Source organism: Emydura macquarii, unplaced genomic scaffold (assembly GCF_026122565.2).
Source record: "Emydura macquarii macquarii isolate MOO-44397 ecotype Brisbane River unplaced genomic scaffold, CSIRO-AGI_Emac_v2 contig_2369, whole genome shotgun sequence".
Classification (NCBI taxonomy): domain Eukaryota; kingdom Metazoa; phylum Chordata; order Testudines; family Chelidae; genus Emydura; species Emydura macquarii.
The window spans coordinates 2257707-2273552 of record NW_027132506.1 but is presented as its reverse complement, the minus strand read 5'-3'; the positions used below and the strand labels follow the sequence as shown (position 1 = coordinate 2273552).

The following is a 15846-nucleotide window of genomic DNA, read 5'->3' as shown; positions in this document are numbered from 1 at the left end:
ATCAGGTATTTAATTTGTACAAATCTGAAAATTATGAAACCCTCTGGCTCATTTTGAGAGCTTTTGGCCAAAGATTTTTGCGTTTTTTAGTGTTAACACTTCGCGTCTCTCACTTTCCCTTTGTCTGAATTTGTGGCTCACATATACACATGGTTAAAAATGTGCCTGTGTGTGAAGAAATGTAAGCCATTAGGTTTATGCTAAACTAGGACACAGAGGGGTGTGAGGAATAGATAAATTAGTTTTCCAGTCTATTCTTTTCTTCTTTAATGGACAGCATAAAGGCTGTCGCCATGTGCCCATCTACAAGGTACATGGATGGAGTTGGCCCAGTCTTCTGAAGGTTTCTCAGTCAGTTATGCTCAGCTTTCCAAGCGTCATTTCCTGCATCCCCTTAGTTTCGGTAACCTGGGAGCCATGACTCTCAAACCCACCCTGACAGCTGTATGTAACAGCTGCTGTGACCCAAGCAAAGCAAAGAATGCCCAGCTTTCACAGTCTGCTTTCGCTGGGAGTGGACAGCACAAATTACCACTAGCCTTGTAACCAAAGAGCTCCAACACACACGCAGCGTCAGCGTGCAGGGACCATTTCCCAAGGTTACAACAGCCACTCCACTATGGAGTATTTTCTTCCCCAGGCTAACTGAAGATGACACCAGGGGCAGCTTACAAGAGAGGTTTCAGTTGGTAAACGTGGGAGCTGCTGCCTTTATGAGTTTCCAAATAAAGCATAATTTGAAAAGCATCAATACTGGGAAGCTTGAGGAACGTTTAACTGGCAGTGTCAGAACCAGAATCTGCCTCCCCTCCAAGGCACACTTCTGGGTTAGCGGCAAAAGGAGGAGAATACCTACTCCTATAATGGCATCAGAGAACCCTGGTAGACGAGGGATGGAAGGGAGCTCAGGAGATATCTAGTCCCACCTCCTGCTCAAAGCAGGACCAACCCCAACTAAATCATCCCAGCCAGAGCTTTGTCCAGCCAGGCCTTAAAAACCTCTAAGGATGGAGATTCCACCACCTCCCTAGGTAACCCATTCCAGTGCTTCACCACCCTGCTAGTGAAAAACTTTTCCTAATGTCCAACCTAGACCTCCCCCACTGCAACTTGAGACCGTTGCTCCTTGTTCTGTCGTCTGTCACCACTGAGAACAGCCTAGCTCCATCCTCCCTGGAACCTCCTTTCAGTTAGTTGAAGGCTGCTATCAAATCCCCCCTCATTCTTCTCTTCTGTAGACTAAACAAGCCTACTTCCCTCAGCTGCGCCTCATAAGTCATGTGTTCAACCCCCTAATCATTTTCATTGCCCTCCACTGGATTCTTTCCAATTTGTCCACATCCTTTCTGTAGTGGGGGGCCCAAAACAGAACACAATACTCCAAATGTGGCCTCACCAATGCCGAATAGAGGGGAATAATCACTTCCCTCGATCTGCTGGCAATGCTCCTATTAATGCAACAAGGGCACACTGCTGACTCATATCCAGCTTCTTGTCCACTGTAACCCCCAGGTACTTGAGCATCTTGGGAGAGGGACCCATGTGCTTGCCAAAATTCTAGCCATTAGACTGCCAGACCAATGGGGGGGGGGGGAGGAGGAGAAGAGAGCCTTCTTCTGGCAGAATCTTTTTTCTGCATGGGAGCATAGTCTGCTCCTCCAAATAAGGAAATTAAAGCATGTCCTGCCTCACAAAACAATGCATGTCCTTAAAATGCACATTGGCCAGACCTTTCCCCTGAGGTAAGCGTCTTGGGCTCCCACAAGAATAGTTTGTTCTGCTGCTCCATCACTTTTGCTACAGTTAATTCCAGATCACTGTTTGCACGTGGGGTTTCTGATGCCTGCTCTGAGGAGTTCCAAAGCTAGTAGTCTTGTGCCCAAATGAGATCTGTGCAAGGCTACATGGTCTTCTGCGTTGGCCTTGAGTAAGACAATGATGCAGCCGGATGCAAGTTCTGCTGGAAGACGTCATCACAAGCGGTCAAGCTCAAGCATGGCACCTAATTCTTTTCTTATCCTTCACTCCACAGCTTCCCACAGCTTCTTCAAAGACCTCTTCCAAGCCCTGCCTACTAGCACTGATGGAGCGTCCTGGTGGGACGGGTCCAGAGGACGCCATGATGGAACTCAAACAGTCCCCACAGGCTCTTGCTGACTTCTGGAGCATTCAAGGTGACCTAAAAATTGTTCTTATTGGGCTCGTCGCTCCAAAGCAGACTTCTTCATTTGTTTTTTTAAACTGCCTTTCAAGGACTGAAATGTAACAGCAGCAACAAGAAAGCGAAAGAATTTATCTTGTAAGGCGATACAGAATGCCTGTTTCCCTTTATTTAAAGCCCTTCCCCTGGGCAGAAAAAAGAAAGAGGCAGAAATAAAGCAATCCCCCAAGGAGACCCGCTGGCTGCAGGACATTCCCCTGGAAAAGTTGGGGAATCACATGAAGCAAACACTCACTAGCTCTTGGTGCTCCAGGGGCAGCCCAAAAACCCCCACGAATGCACACTTGCCACGTGACCTTGAAGGGCACGTCTTACTTTCTAAGTTGTACCTGCAGAGGTACTCCAGGGGGTCCACTCTGGAGTGGTTAAATGATACTAACACACCCTGGTTACTGGATCGCTGGGAGAGTGCTGGAGATGGTTCATGCTCTTAAAACATTACAAACAGCCCAGTGGGTTCACGCCTCAAGCGTCCAGTTACACTCTTCAATCCCCATTTAGGAACCTAACAGAAGTGGCCTAATTATCAAAAGCACTGAGCAAATGCATCTCTCACTGCCTTCAGTGGGATTTATGGGTGCTTGGTCCAACTGAAAAACCAGCCAGGGGTACTGAAGTATGTAAACAGGGATTTTCAGAGCTTAATTTTAGGCACCCAGATTTGAAAATGCTAGGTTTATATGACACACATTTCTCCTCTAAAATCGCCTATGAGAGTCACACTTACAGAGGGGAATACACTGTCCTGGGTGGAGCAGCACTGAGGAGTGCATGTCATTGCTGGGCACGCTGGACAGACAGAGGAGAGGTAATTCCTGTTATTTACTGCACTGACCAGCCAGGATCTTGCAGCTCAGCCCAAAGATTGACTCTCCCTCTCCAGAACAGCAGCTGAGCAAGCCTGTTACGTTTATTTCCGGCGCTGCCTTGACGCTCCATCTGACAAAATCCCATAAGGGTTGTGTAAATTAGAGATGAAAAAGAGCTTGCTCATCTGCCTGTGAAGCCGGAATTTGTGCTCTACCGTCTATCCTCCAGAGCTTTGTCCAAATTAATTTTAAATGTATCAGGGGCTTTCCGCTCCTTTCCTTGGGGAGACTATTCCACAGCAAAATCGATCTCACTGCCAGCAAGCTTTCCTTTGCTCTATTTCACACATTTATGTCCCTTCTTGGATCACTTTAAACCAGTGGTTCTCAAGTAGGGGTCCATGTGGGGAAAGCGGTGGACGTGATATACCTTGACTTTAGCAAAGCTTTTGATACAGTCACTCACAGTATTCTTATCAGCAACTTAAAGAAGTATGGCTTGGATGAATGGACTATAAAATGGATAGAGAACTGGCTAGAACATAGGGCTCAACGAGTAGTGATCAATGGCTCCATGTCTAGCTGGAAGCTGGTCACAAGCAAAGTGCCCCAGGGGTCGGTCCTGGGGCCGGTTTTGTTCAACCTCTTCATTAATGATCTGGAGGATGGGGTAGATTGCACCCTCAGCAAGTTTGCAGATGACACTAATCCGGGGAGAGTGGTAGATATCCTGGAAGGTAGGGATAGGATACAGAAGGACCTAAACAAACTGGAGGATTGGACCAAAAGAAATCTGGTGAGGTTCAACAAGGACAAGTGCAGAGTCCTGTGCTCAGGACAGAAGAATCCCATGCACAGCTACAGACTGGGGACCGACGAGCTAGGCAGCAGTTCTGCAGAAAAGGACCTGGGGGTAACAGTGGATAAGAAGCTGGATATGAGTCCGCAGTGTGCCCTGGTTGCCAAGAAGGCTAATAGCATATTGGGCTGCATTAGTAGGAGCATTGCCAGCAGATCGCGGGAAGTGATTATTCCCCTCTATTCAGCATTGGTGAGGCCGCATTTGGAGTATTGTGCCCAGTTTTGGGCCCCCCACTACAAAAAGGATGTAGACAAGTTGGAGAGAGTCCAGCTGAGGGCAACAAAAATGATTAGGGGGCTGGAGCACAAGACTTATGAGGAGAGGCTGAGGGAAGTAGGCTTGTTTAGTCTGCAGAAGAGAAGAATGAGGGGGGATTTGATAGCAGCCTTTAGCTACCTGAAAGGAGGTTCCAGGGAGGATGGAGCTAGGCTGTTCTCAGTGGTGACAGACGACAGAACAAGGAGCAACAGTCTCAAGTTGCAGTGGGGGAGGTCTAGGTTGGACATTAGGAAAATGTTTTTCACTAGGAGGGTGGTGAAGCACTGGAATGGGTTACCTAGGGAGGTGGTGGAATCTCCATCCTTAGAGGTTTTTAAGGCCTGGCTGGACAAAGCCCTGGCTGGGATGATTTAATTGGGGTTGGTCCTGCTTTGAGCAGGGAGTTGGACTAGATGACCTCCTGAGGTCCCTTCCAACTCTAATATTCTATGATTCTACGTCTGGGGGTACACAGAGGTCTTCCAGGAGGTACATCAACTGATCTGGACATTTTCCTAGTTTTACAACAGGTTACATAAAAAGCACTAGCAAAGTCAGTACAAACTAACATTTCATACTGACAATGACTTGTTTATACTGCTCTATATACGATGCACTGAAATGTAAGTACAATATTTATAATTCCAATTGATTTATTTTATAATTATAGGACAAAAATGAGGAAGTCAGCAACTTCCCAGTAATAGTGCACTGTGGCGCTTTTGTATTTGTATGTCTCATTTTGTAAGCAAGCAGTTTTTAAGTGGGGTGAAACTTGGGGGTATGCAAGACCGATCGGATTCCTTAAAGGGGTACTGTAGTCTGGGAAGGTTGAGAGTCTCTGCCCTAAACAATTCTTTTTATCTTCATGCCTCAAATACTTGGATACAGAGAGAGATGTCTCCCACCATTAGCTGTTGATTAGTCAAGCCGTACATAGATCCTTGACAATTTTTCCCTATCAGTCCATTTCATCACTTTTTTTGTGCCTCTCTGAATTCCCTCCTGCCTCTCCATATATCTGACAGGGCATGGGAAGCTGGAGTTGTAAGTGACTATGCCAATGACAAAAGCCTTTTTTGTATAAAGGCAGGAAGGTCTTAAAGCAAAAGCACGTGTAATTTAAACTACCGATGGACAGGGCTGAGCAGAAGTGCTAGAGTCCTATCTGCATCTTTGTTGATGTTTGGACCTCGAGTACATCAGTTTAAAATTCAATTCCATTTGAACACATCAGCTTAAACCAAGATGTGTGTGGCAGGAAGCATAGATAAGCATTAGCAAGGGTTTCCCTCAAAGCCCCCAGCTGTGCCCTGTAAAGCGACATTTTACAAATAAGCTGCGTTGAATTTTAAAGCGTGGCTGGTGCTAAAGAGCTGACCCTGGGGATCAAGGAGTGGCTACCCAGCAGCTCCCCTTTCCAGTGGACCTCCAGTGAGGCTTGGAAGAGCTGCCTCTACAGGCAAGAGGGCGAGTTCAGTGTTTCCAGTCGATCCAGTCGTTAGCTTCTGCCCTCTGCCACTACTTGAAGGAGCAGCGCACAAATGCCTGTACCACCGGCAATCTCAGCAGACTTCCTAGCTGTCCCCCTGGCATGGCAATGACCCAAAAGCAGCTCTGATTTTAGATGTATGCTACAGGGCTGCTTGTTTCCTGAACTGGCAAACACCTATCCCCTATGCAGAGCAGGTCATTGAAAAATGCCCTGTGCCACTGTGTTCACCTGGGACACGGGGTGAGGAGCGGGACAGCTACTGCATGTCAATTGCTCCGGGCCCTACTCTACCTCAGCTTGTGGAAGAATTGCTACCACGCGCTCAGAGCCATTCCCAGCTGTGCCCCTCTTTCCGTGGAGATGTAGGCACGTCAGCTGACCCAATAGTGATGATCTCAGGAAGAGATCGGAGAACCAGAGATGCAAGGTAAAGCCTTACCAGGGCTGCAGCCTGGTTTCCCTACCTAGTTCTGAACTACGCAGAGCTGTACAGGGACCTCTCTGAGGCCTCTGTACCAGAGCCCAGGGAGGCTCTGCTGAGGGACGTGTCTCCGAGCTTTATTTATCAGCCCAGCCAGCTATGGCTCCCAATCACTATACCAAGGCAACTGCCCACAGAGGGAGAATCACGCACCGAGTCCTCCGGCAGAGGAGAGGAAGGGGGGGGGGGCAATTCAGAGACACCCCCTCATCCAGAAAGGCCAGTTGGGACTCCAAGGCAATCCACCGATCTGGATGCCTCTGAGGCAAAAGGAACCGCGGGAAGGTTGGGTGCGGGCCCCCACCCTCTGGCATGGCGGCTCAGCCTCACCGTTGCAATCAGGAGATTGTCGGGCCCCAGAGCTGCAACATGAGGAAATGGTTTTGAAACATCCTCCTTTCTAGTTCTGTTATCACTCGGGGTGGAGAACAATGCTCCGAGGTGCCCCAGGCACCTGCCCCCTCCCCAGCCCCCTCGGGTGCAGCCTGCACAGCTTCAGTGCCATAAAGAGAAGCAACAGCTGCTCTGGATTTGCAAATGTGCCTTCTCCAAGAGAGAGTGCCTGGGACAGGTAACTGCAGAATTAACTCAGCCGATCAGACCCTGGGTGTACAGCACCACACTGCAAAGCTCTGCCCAAGTCACCGGGTCCTCGCTTGGTGTGCTGCTAGAATATCTGGGAGCACATCCCTGGTGGCTCTGTGCTGCAGTCAGCTGAGCTGCTCTAGGACTGTTTCCCAGTCAACAGTAGGAAACTTGTCTGTACTTCTGGGCACAGGGGGAATTGTGGGAAGGCAGTGGAGGACTAGCAGACTGGAGCAGTTTAGCTGGCATCTTCCCTGCAAAGTGGGTGGGTTACCAGACCCAATCAAAGCAGTACACCCTGAAAGCACCACTAAATATAGATGGAAGGTTTTTTGTGGGAGGGTGGGAGAAGTGGGGGAGGTATTTGATGGCAACATCAGATAACTGCAGTAAAGACAGACCAAAGAATCAATTTCATTTCAATTGTTTCCAGCCCCCGCTGCCACACACCTGAATTGTTTGCACCCTGGAAGTCCCAGAGCGCTGAGTGGGCTGACCAGATGAGCTGCCCTGGAGTAGCACCAGGCAATGCACACATGGGCTCCGCGCTGAAAGGACAGATATCGCTCCATCTCCTTGCGTGGTGAACGGACAGCGTTAAAAAAGCCCACAACGCTTAGAAAAGAGCAGCTCACACAAAGGAAAGCCTGCAGTCTGTTTTCTTCTCCCCTGGGTTACCCTGCCAACAAGCCCGTTGTAAACTTGTTAAATAAATTAGCAGTGGCTTTGTGAAACGGAGTGCATGATGCATTGACGCAGGCCTGTTCCAAGCACAGCCACTGGGCAGGCAACAGCAACATGGTTACTGGGATGCTCTGAGAAGCAGCAACACAGAGGCCGGTTGTCTTAATGGAGACCCTTGTTGTAGGCTGGAAACATCCACTGCAACGCAGCCACGAATGACAAATCAAACCCTGCCGACCTGCAGTACATCAGGGCTCTAGAACGTGGGAGACAGATGCCGGGAAGCAGGCCACCGAATTAAGCGGTGGGGGGAGAGTAGCGTAAATGGTTTCGGATTCAAAAATATTCAAGACTGCTCCTCTCTGGTGCTCCGGGAGGAGAATGGCCAAGCCCCTATATGGATCTTGTGCCGCACAAGGGGCAGCGCATGTTCTCCGGGACCCAGGCACTCGTTCCTCACCTATCCCATCCGCCCCACACTGCCAGAGCCATGGATGTTTCTACCAGCCCCACACTCCAATCAAGAAGGTGAAGAGGGGACAGCTGCCCCCTGCAGACCTGCCTCAGAGCCAGCCACGCCCGGCTGGAACGTCTTGGTGAGCTCACATGCACTAGGCGCTGCGGGGGCCTGGGGATAACAGTCTGTGCAGCACATGGCAGGCATGGCTTGGTTCTGGGATAATGAAGCACTCTGCACAGCTCCTATAGGGTCATTTAATGTTAAACAAGGGGAAGGGTCACAGGAAAGCCCACCGGGGAACGGAGGGGTTTTCACCTGGCTGTGTATCCAGGGCAGTCTGCTGGGATCCAATACAACATAAACCTAACTCATTTGCAAGGCTCACGGGGGAAGAGGGAGGGCAGGAAGGGGTAACCCAACCCAGAAACACCGGACCCAAGCACCCCAGAACGCTTAGACGGTTCCCATCCACACTGTGCCCCCGACTTGTACCAGAGTTACTCTTCGGAGATGTGGCGTCGCCCTGCCATGAACCCCCCTCCCTTGGCCAGACGACTCCCTCTGGTCCCAAGGGGCCCAGAACAGCCTCCCTGCCAGCAACGGTTGGAGTGGGGAAGCACAAGAGCCAGCGCCAATGGTTAGCTTATCTTGCCCAGTACTGGCAGGAGACCGCTGTGTCACATGGCAAAGCTAGCCCAGTGATGGTCAGCATTTCATTGTCCTACCCCTACCCCCTTTGTGCTTACAATTACCCGCGCAAATGTCCAGTTCCATGGGCAAATAACCTATTTGCACTAGCAAGACACCATTGTCTGGGCGCAGCTCCCCAGCAGTTTTCACACGCTGCCCAGGCTGGCCTTTGAGACTTGCCACTTGAAGCTCGGGCACATTTCAGCCCCACGTTAAATCAGGTGGAAGACAGTAGAGGAGAGGTACTCACTACGCAGCAGAGTCGTTCAGCTGGTACTCTCGGGAGCGGTTAAAGCAGGCCTGGACGCCGTTATCAGCCCACAGCCTCCGAATCACATTGGCAAGGTCCTCTGGCATGATTCCCTGCTCCTCTGCAGTGCAAGAGAGCGCAAATAACTGACGAGCATCATCCTGCGGGGAACAGCAAACCACAAACGTCAGTGAAGTTCCTGAGCAACAGCTGCTCCTCACGGCTGTTGTGTATCAAAGCTGATCACACTGAAGTTTAGTCACTGAGCCCTGTACGAGAGGAACATAACCCAGGAGGTTTGCATCTATCATGCACGCACTTCCAAGGCTCCGAAGAACCCCTCCCCAAGGAGGTTCCCTTCTCTGAGTAATGAGGCGAATGACACTTCAAATCTCTGCAAAGAAGCTGGCAGAAAAGTCCTTGCTGCAGGACTCTATTGATTTCAGGCAAACAAGCGAGATGTCAATTAAAAAAATATGCAGTCCTGGCTTATCTTTGATTACTTAGCCCTGGGTAACAGTGATACACACTGTGGATTAGCTCATAACCTGACAGCAAGCAAACTTGGGCAGGATTGTTCGGGAGCCACTGTATTTATGCCGAGATCTCCTCTCGTTTCCTTGCCCATGCCCTGAAGTTATGATACTGGTGGCAATTGGCGAGAGATCGCTAGGTGTCTGCGAGGCATTCAGGCAACTAAGGCAGAGTGTTCGACATGCACGGGAGCCCTACAGAGATGGACACTCGCTCCATCGGTTGGTCATCCTGGCTCCACAGCTGGGCTGTAAAAGACCCGTGTCCTCTGTGATCAGGCACGGAGGGGAACACGCTGACCATAGCGGCACATACATTTACTTCTCAGGAGTCCTTAGAGGCAGAAAGGAAAGGCCTGGTTCTTCTGCCATGCCACGGTATCAGGGTTGCGCCCCTGGCTGCAGACTCCTCCAAACAAGAAGCTAGATTTCATGGCAACTGGCCTCTGTCAAACCAGGGAGAGGACTGATGGAGGAGGTACACCTGCAACACAGCGACTGCTCATTGGCAGTCACCCAACTGGCTGATGCTCCCATAAGCGAATTAAATGCAGAAGCCGGGCTCCCCTTCCCTTTTACGACCCCCATGGCAAACGTTTACGGAGGCAGAGGGAAGGCCAAGTCAAGACAATGGCGGCAGCCCCTGCTGGGAAATGGGAGGGAGGGGGACAGAGCATGAAAAATTCCTTGGCCTCAGCATTTGTAGCTACTCGCTCAAGACACGCACAAGGGGAACTAGCCTCCGGCAGAGCCCAGCTCCTCTGAATTGTTGAGAGCCCACAGCCGGCTCTGCCACATCAGCCCTCTGTGGTTTGCAGAGCTGGCCTCAGCAGCTCCTTTATGCTGGCAGTTCTCAGTACAACCTCCTGCTCTCAGCCCAGGAACATGGACAGCAGCGAGGAGGCAAAAGGCTCAGCCTCTAGCAGTGCCAGCCAATTTCACACTGCCTAGAAGCCACAGGGCTTAAATGTCTGGTTTGCCGGCTGGAAGCCCTTCTGACAGGTCCACCTGTCTCCCGTGGCTGGCTCGACAGGCTCCGTTTGCAGCATGGCACTTGGCCAGAAAGGCTGAAGCATTCAGGGTTTAAGGAGAACGGACTGTTTTGCTGCTGCAGTCACATTCTCTGCTCAGAGCTGGTTTGGCGGGAGCTTCCTTGGCAGTATGAAGCCTGCTGTAAGCCTGTATTTTAAACCACATCATCAGACTATGGCCCAGCAGCCACCCGGGCACTTGCTACTTGGGGCTCTCTTCACAGATCTGCTGGGCAACGAAGCAGTAAGTAGCAAACGGGGAATAACGATGGAGCAAGCACTTGCCTGTCCTGCACGCTGCATGCATTTATAAGGAAGTGAATCATGCTGATCTTGGTTTGCCTGCTCTTATTCTACTAATGAGCCTGGGCTGAGCCAAGCCAGCCTGGGAAAGGAACCCCTTTTCCCCGGCCTACCCTAAACCTGGGAGATTTTCAGCTGCCACAGGACACCAGTAACCTCACTGGCTTTAAGGTAACCGTGCTACCTGGGGAACCACAGGGCACCTGGAACCCAGCGGCTTGGCCAAAGTGAAGCACTGCATGATGGGAACTGTAGTGATTACGGGACTTCTATGGCATTAGTGAGGAGATTTCATGCCAATAGCCGAAGCTGCAAAAGTCTGTCCATCTTGTCCTAGGGATTCTGGAAGACTTATTTGCGGGTGGGGACAGCTCTCGAGGCGGATCTGACGTGAGAGAAACCACGCACAGATGTATTCAGCATTTTATGGTTATCACGAGACATTTCCTCTCTCCCTGTCCAACAGCGCAAGCAATAACTTGCTGCAATGGAAGTTAAAAAAGAAATCAAGCTACTATGCTATTTAAGGCGTGTGCCCTATTTTGCCACCACTCATACCGGCCAGCATCAAGCAAACCTGCTCCAACTGCTGGCCATGAGTTGATGTTAGGCCAACCGTACATTCAAAGTGGTCCCCTGCGACCACGCCCGCTCCTGCGGGCAGAGAGCGCGTCTGCACAATTGTGTACTCGGGGGAACGACCACAAAACTCTCCCCGACCACCAACTCCCGGCTCCTCGGAGGACCGGAGCAAGGTAATTAGCACCGGTCAGCAGCAAGGGCCCCACTTATTAGACAAGATTTAAAGCACCTTTACTAAAGGCCCCAGAAGATTTCAGGGAATTACCAGCTTATGACAGGGATCGACAAGTAGTGTTAGATCAACTTATCCAGCTCCCTCGTCAGCAAGGGGGAGCGTCTGGGAGCACAAAGCAAGTCCATTAGCCTTCAGCTCAAAGTGTTTCTCAGGAGCCAGATGTGGCAGGACATCCCCCCGCTCATCGGCATTAGGCCGACTGATGACACTTGCCGTCTCTCAGCTCTCCTTATGCAAGGGTTAAGCAACTGAAGGACATTGTGGTACGTGGGTGCTATACACAAACCACATCCCTATTTCCAACCCCAGGGGGCATTCATGGAAATGACCAGCCAAAGGCAGCTTTTGGCTTGCAAAGGGAGCAAAATCTGAAAGCGGGCGGTCCCAAGCAGAGAAAGGGATGACTGTTGCTATTGTGAGCACCAACCCCGCTTAGCCCAGCTACAGCCCCGCGCTTGCAGCATCTCGACGCGCCATGAAGGGGAGTACAGCGGAGTACGCAACTTGCCTAATGTCACATAGGAAACCTAGGGAGCCATGAAAAAACCCCAGCTCTGTTGAATCCCAAGTCCCTGCTGCAGCTATTCAATCATGTTTCCTCCTATCTTGGCCCCCATGAAGCAGCTTTGCTTAGGAGAGCCCTTAGCTCGCTCATAGGCAGTTACAGGGAGGGAGTGAACGGTGAAGTCGGTCAGGGCATGTGTCTGGAGAGAGTTACTTTGGCTCTTTGCACCTGAATGCTCCTCCTCATTCCCTGGCTTGCCTCCCCGCCCTCGGCACATGCCTCATCCCGAGGCTGGGCACCAGCAGGGGGGGCGGGCAGGTCACGCAAGGTGCTCAGGTGGGAGCTGAACAAGCCTTTGCCTGTCTGCAATGCGGCGTGGAGCTGCACATACCCATGCCTGGAGTGCCTGGGTTAAACTTACCCCAGAGGCCTTCGGAGTGAGCTGTGTTATGGAGGTCAAGCCTCGCCCCCCGGAAACACAGCTCTTAAAAATGTAGCTAGTGCCACTGTGGCTGGCCCTGGCTAGCCTTAGTCTCCCACCAGCCAGGGAACCACCTGTTCTTGCCACTTTGGCATCACAACTCCTCAAAGGCAGCATTCCTCAGACAGGCAGCAGAGAGAGACGCCCTGACCGCCAGCAGCCGGGCCAGCAGAGGAAGGAAGGACACTCCTCAAGGAGGCAACTCACCGCTCTTGCAGGGTCTCCAAAGTCAATCTGCAGGTTGCCCATGGCTTTGATGATGGCCATGATGGATTGAATGGTGTTGCTGTACACCACGGCTTTGTACTGCCTGCATTCCTCTTCCGAGTAGCCATCCTCATGGATAATCCTTGAAGAGGAGGCGGAAATAAAGTTAGATCACATCCCAGCGCAGCTCCCCAACAGAACCCATCCACACACTCTGCTCCCCCGCTGGGATCCATGTTGCTAACTGGGAGGGGCCCCCATCTAGTTCCGCACAGCAGCTCCCTCTCCCGATGGCAGGAATCATTCCCCCGAGATGCACTTTCCAGGGAGGGTTTCCTCACTGGACAGCTGGCACCGCTGAAAGGAGCCATGTTACGAGCCCGGGAGCCCCGCACCGGGGATGAGAAGAGCTGGTTATGTTGTGGTGGTATTGCTTGAGGCCGAGGGGATGAGTTAATTGCACAGATGTTTGCTAGATAATGGCTGGTATGAAAGATGGGGTCCCTTGGCGGTGCCAGGCCAAGGCACTCTCCCCGCAGCCCGGGGGGAGCAGAGGGCACTGCGTGCATCCCACCCGAGCGTTGTCCCTGGACACAGCTTTCATATTAGCCTGCTAGTGTTGTCACTAATATCCTTCCTTCCTGAGCAACACTCAGCCGGGGCTCCCCCTTCGTCCCCTCCTGGCTCCAAGAGCCCCCCCCACCCCTCTACACTCCCACTTCACAGGAGAGGGATCTTCACATGTTCCTCACCTCACCGGCTACCGCAAAAAAGGGGGACCTTCCCACCTCCTTCTTTCAGGTCCTCAGTTCTCCCCCTCCCCACCGCTTCCGATCATCCCCAGACCTCAGTCTTCCATAGCAGCCGACTCACGCAGCTGATCAGTTTCAGAATCGCTGCCTAGAGTGACTTCAGCAGCAGTGAAACAGACCACGGTTCAAGTAAGGTTGAAGTAGCAACTGCTGCTGAGAGCAAAGGGTGAGGGGGAGCCAGAACTGAAGGAGAGACACCCCCCCAACCCAACACCAGCTAGAGCAGTGGGTGATCACAACTCCTTGGACGTGCAGGGACCTCCCCCGACCTGGAATATCCCACAGCAACAGCCAGGCTTGTGCTCCAGGCTGCGCTTTGCTGTTTTCCCCACCAGCAATACTGAAATCCACTAGACGCTACTTGGTTTCACTGTAGCTGGAAGGACTAACAGGCGCAGCAGCGGTGAAATTGACCAGATGCTCATCAATTCCACCTGCAGCAGCAGAGCTCTCAGGCAGCCAGCCAGCCAGAGCACAGGAGTTTGCTACCTGCCACTAATATTTCAAGCCTGGGTGTGCCAGGATAAATGGAGCAAACACAGCCAACCTGTTCAGCTCCAGCACGCTGTGCTGATTGACAGTGTACAAATGCCCAAAATAGCCAGATTCTGTAGCACTTTGAAAATTAAGCATTTTATTGAAGCATTAAAACAGCTCTTGTTGTACTCCTGTCTCCACCCAGCTTCATCTAGCAGAAAAATCTATCGCGTTGGCCTCCTATACCACACAAATACCTTACAGACAACGTAACTAAAGAGTCTGGTTTTAAATACATTTGAGTCAGATTATTCTTAGTAGCTGCTTTTTGCATTGTAGCAACATCTAGAAGCCCCAATCAAAATCAGGGCCTCACTGTGCGAGTTACTGCACGATCACATAGCATGAGGTTGCTAGCTCTTTGGGGCAGAGACTATCCAGACAGATGGGGAATTGAGGCACAGTGAGACTCGGTTATTTGCCCAGATCACTCCAGAAGTCTGTTGTAGCGCTGCAAATTGAACCAAGATCTTCTGAGTCCCAGTCAAATGCTTTAACCACAAGACCAACCTTCCTCTCTGGCTTTGCAAGGAAGTTTCTTCTCTTCGGGCTAGACAGGAAATCTGATTTCTCGGTCTAATTCTCTTTAAAGTGCTCCAGGACTCTCCTTGTTTTTTGCTGTATACAGGCTAACCCGGCTACCCCTCTGGAACTCTGGACAGAGCAGACAGTTGCTTTCATTCCATGTGGAAGGACAGCACCTGGGAATAGTCATTTGAGTTATGCCCACTAGGGATTCAGCTACTCTTCAGCTGTGCGATGCTTTGGGTCTGCATGCTCAGATGCTACGGAGATAAGGACCATCTGAACAGAATGGTTATAAAAACTCCCTGTGCCGTGTAAACCCCAGACAATCATGTCAAAGTCATTCCCCTTTGACAATCAGTCCCCTCTGCTTTTAGAGAATGCCTTGCACTTTCCTCTGAAAGTTTATTTTGATAGGGTCCCATTCAGCCACACAATCACCATTTTCCCTCCTCACTGGAGCTGGTCTGTCAATTTCCATATGGCAGATTTTTACAAGCCTGGTTTCATAGCAGGAGGTTTTAATTTGTGATGTTGTGAGGAGGTCTGAAACATCCCTCAAGCACAAAACCAAAACATCATTACTCTGTGGACTGGTGGCTGCAGTTAAGGGCAGATGATCTTGTTATGGCCAAAATAATATTCAATCTGCTTGCTGCCCAAATGTTTGTCTCTGGGCTGCCTCTCTCAACCTTTAGGAAGAAACACAAGCCATTTTTTGTTTATCCTCTTTGTGCGATATCTGTCAGCACTGCTCTTTGCTATTTAGGTAATCACTGTCATATGCATTTTCGATGTCACTTTCCATGTTTAATTGCAAGTCACTGAAATATCCAAAAGGCAATTTGCCACAAGCTGCCAGAAGAGTAAAGTTTTGCTCAAATTAATCAAGTTCTGTGTGCTTCACACCAGCCGGAGTTAGCATTGCGCCAAAATTAGAGGGCATGGCTAGGAGAGAAAGTTTTAATCAAAAGGGTTTGATTTTTTAAATCTTCTAATCTGCTCTGCCTCCCTAATCTTTTGTGGAGTCCATAAAGAGTGTGGAATCTGAATGCTATCCTACAAGGCTGGGCAGGTTTACACGGAGGGATTGCTGAAACTGAACAGTGTTATTAAAAAGAGAGACAAAAATAGCAAGCATATAAACAAGCAGTCCCTTCTCCTCAGACACAGCTAACCCCAACCAAAGCTTATCTGCGGCCCGGTCCCAAGAATACAGTGTATATAGTGAATCCATGGCACTCCCCCAGGCAGGGACACGGGATGGGGGAGAACTCAGCTGCTCAGGGCAGCTTTCCCA

At 50.7% G+C, this 15846-nt stretch overlaps 1 protein-coding gene across 7 annotated transcripts in view; it reads right to left on the bottom strand.

Moving 5' to 3' along the window:
- Positions 1-15846, bottom strand: part of GNAI2 (G protein subunit alpha i2) — a 154159-nt gene that overhangs the window by 50012 nt on the left and 88301 nt on the right. For all 7 annotated transcript variants that reach the window (XM_067561216.1, XM_067561217.1, XM_067561215.1 and 4 more), the window contains exons 3-4: positions 12673-12814; positions 8796-8956 (exon numbers count right to left, since the gene is read on the bottom strand). In XM_067561216.1, the coding sequence (XP_067417317.1) occupies positions 8796-8956; positions 12673-12814 (303 nt within the window). The remainder of the gene's footprint in view (positions 1-8795; positions 8957-12672; positions 12815-15846) is intronic.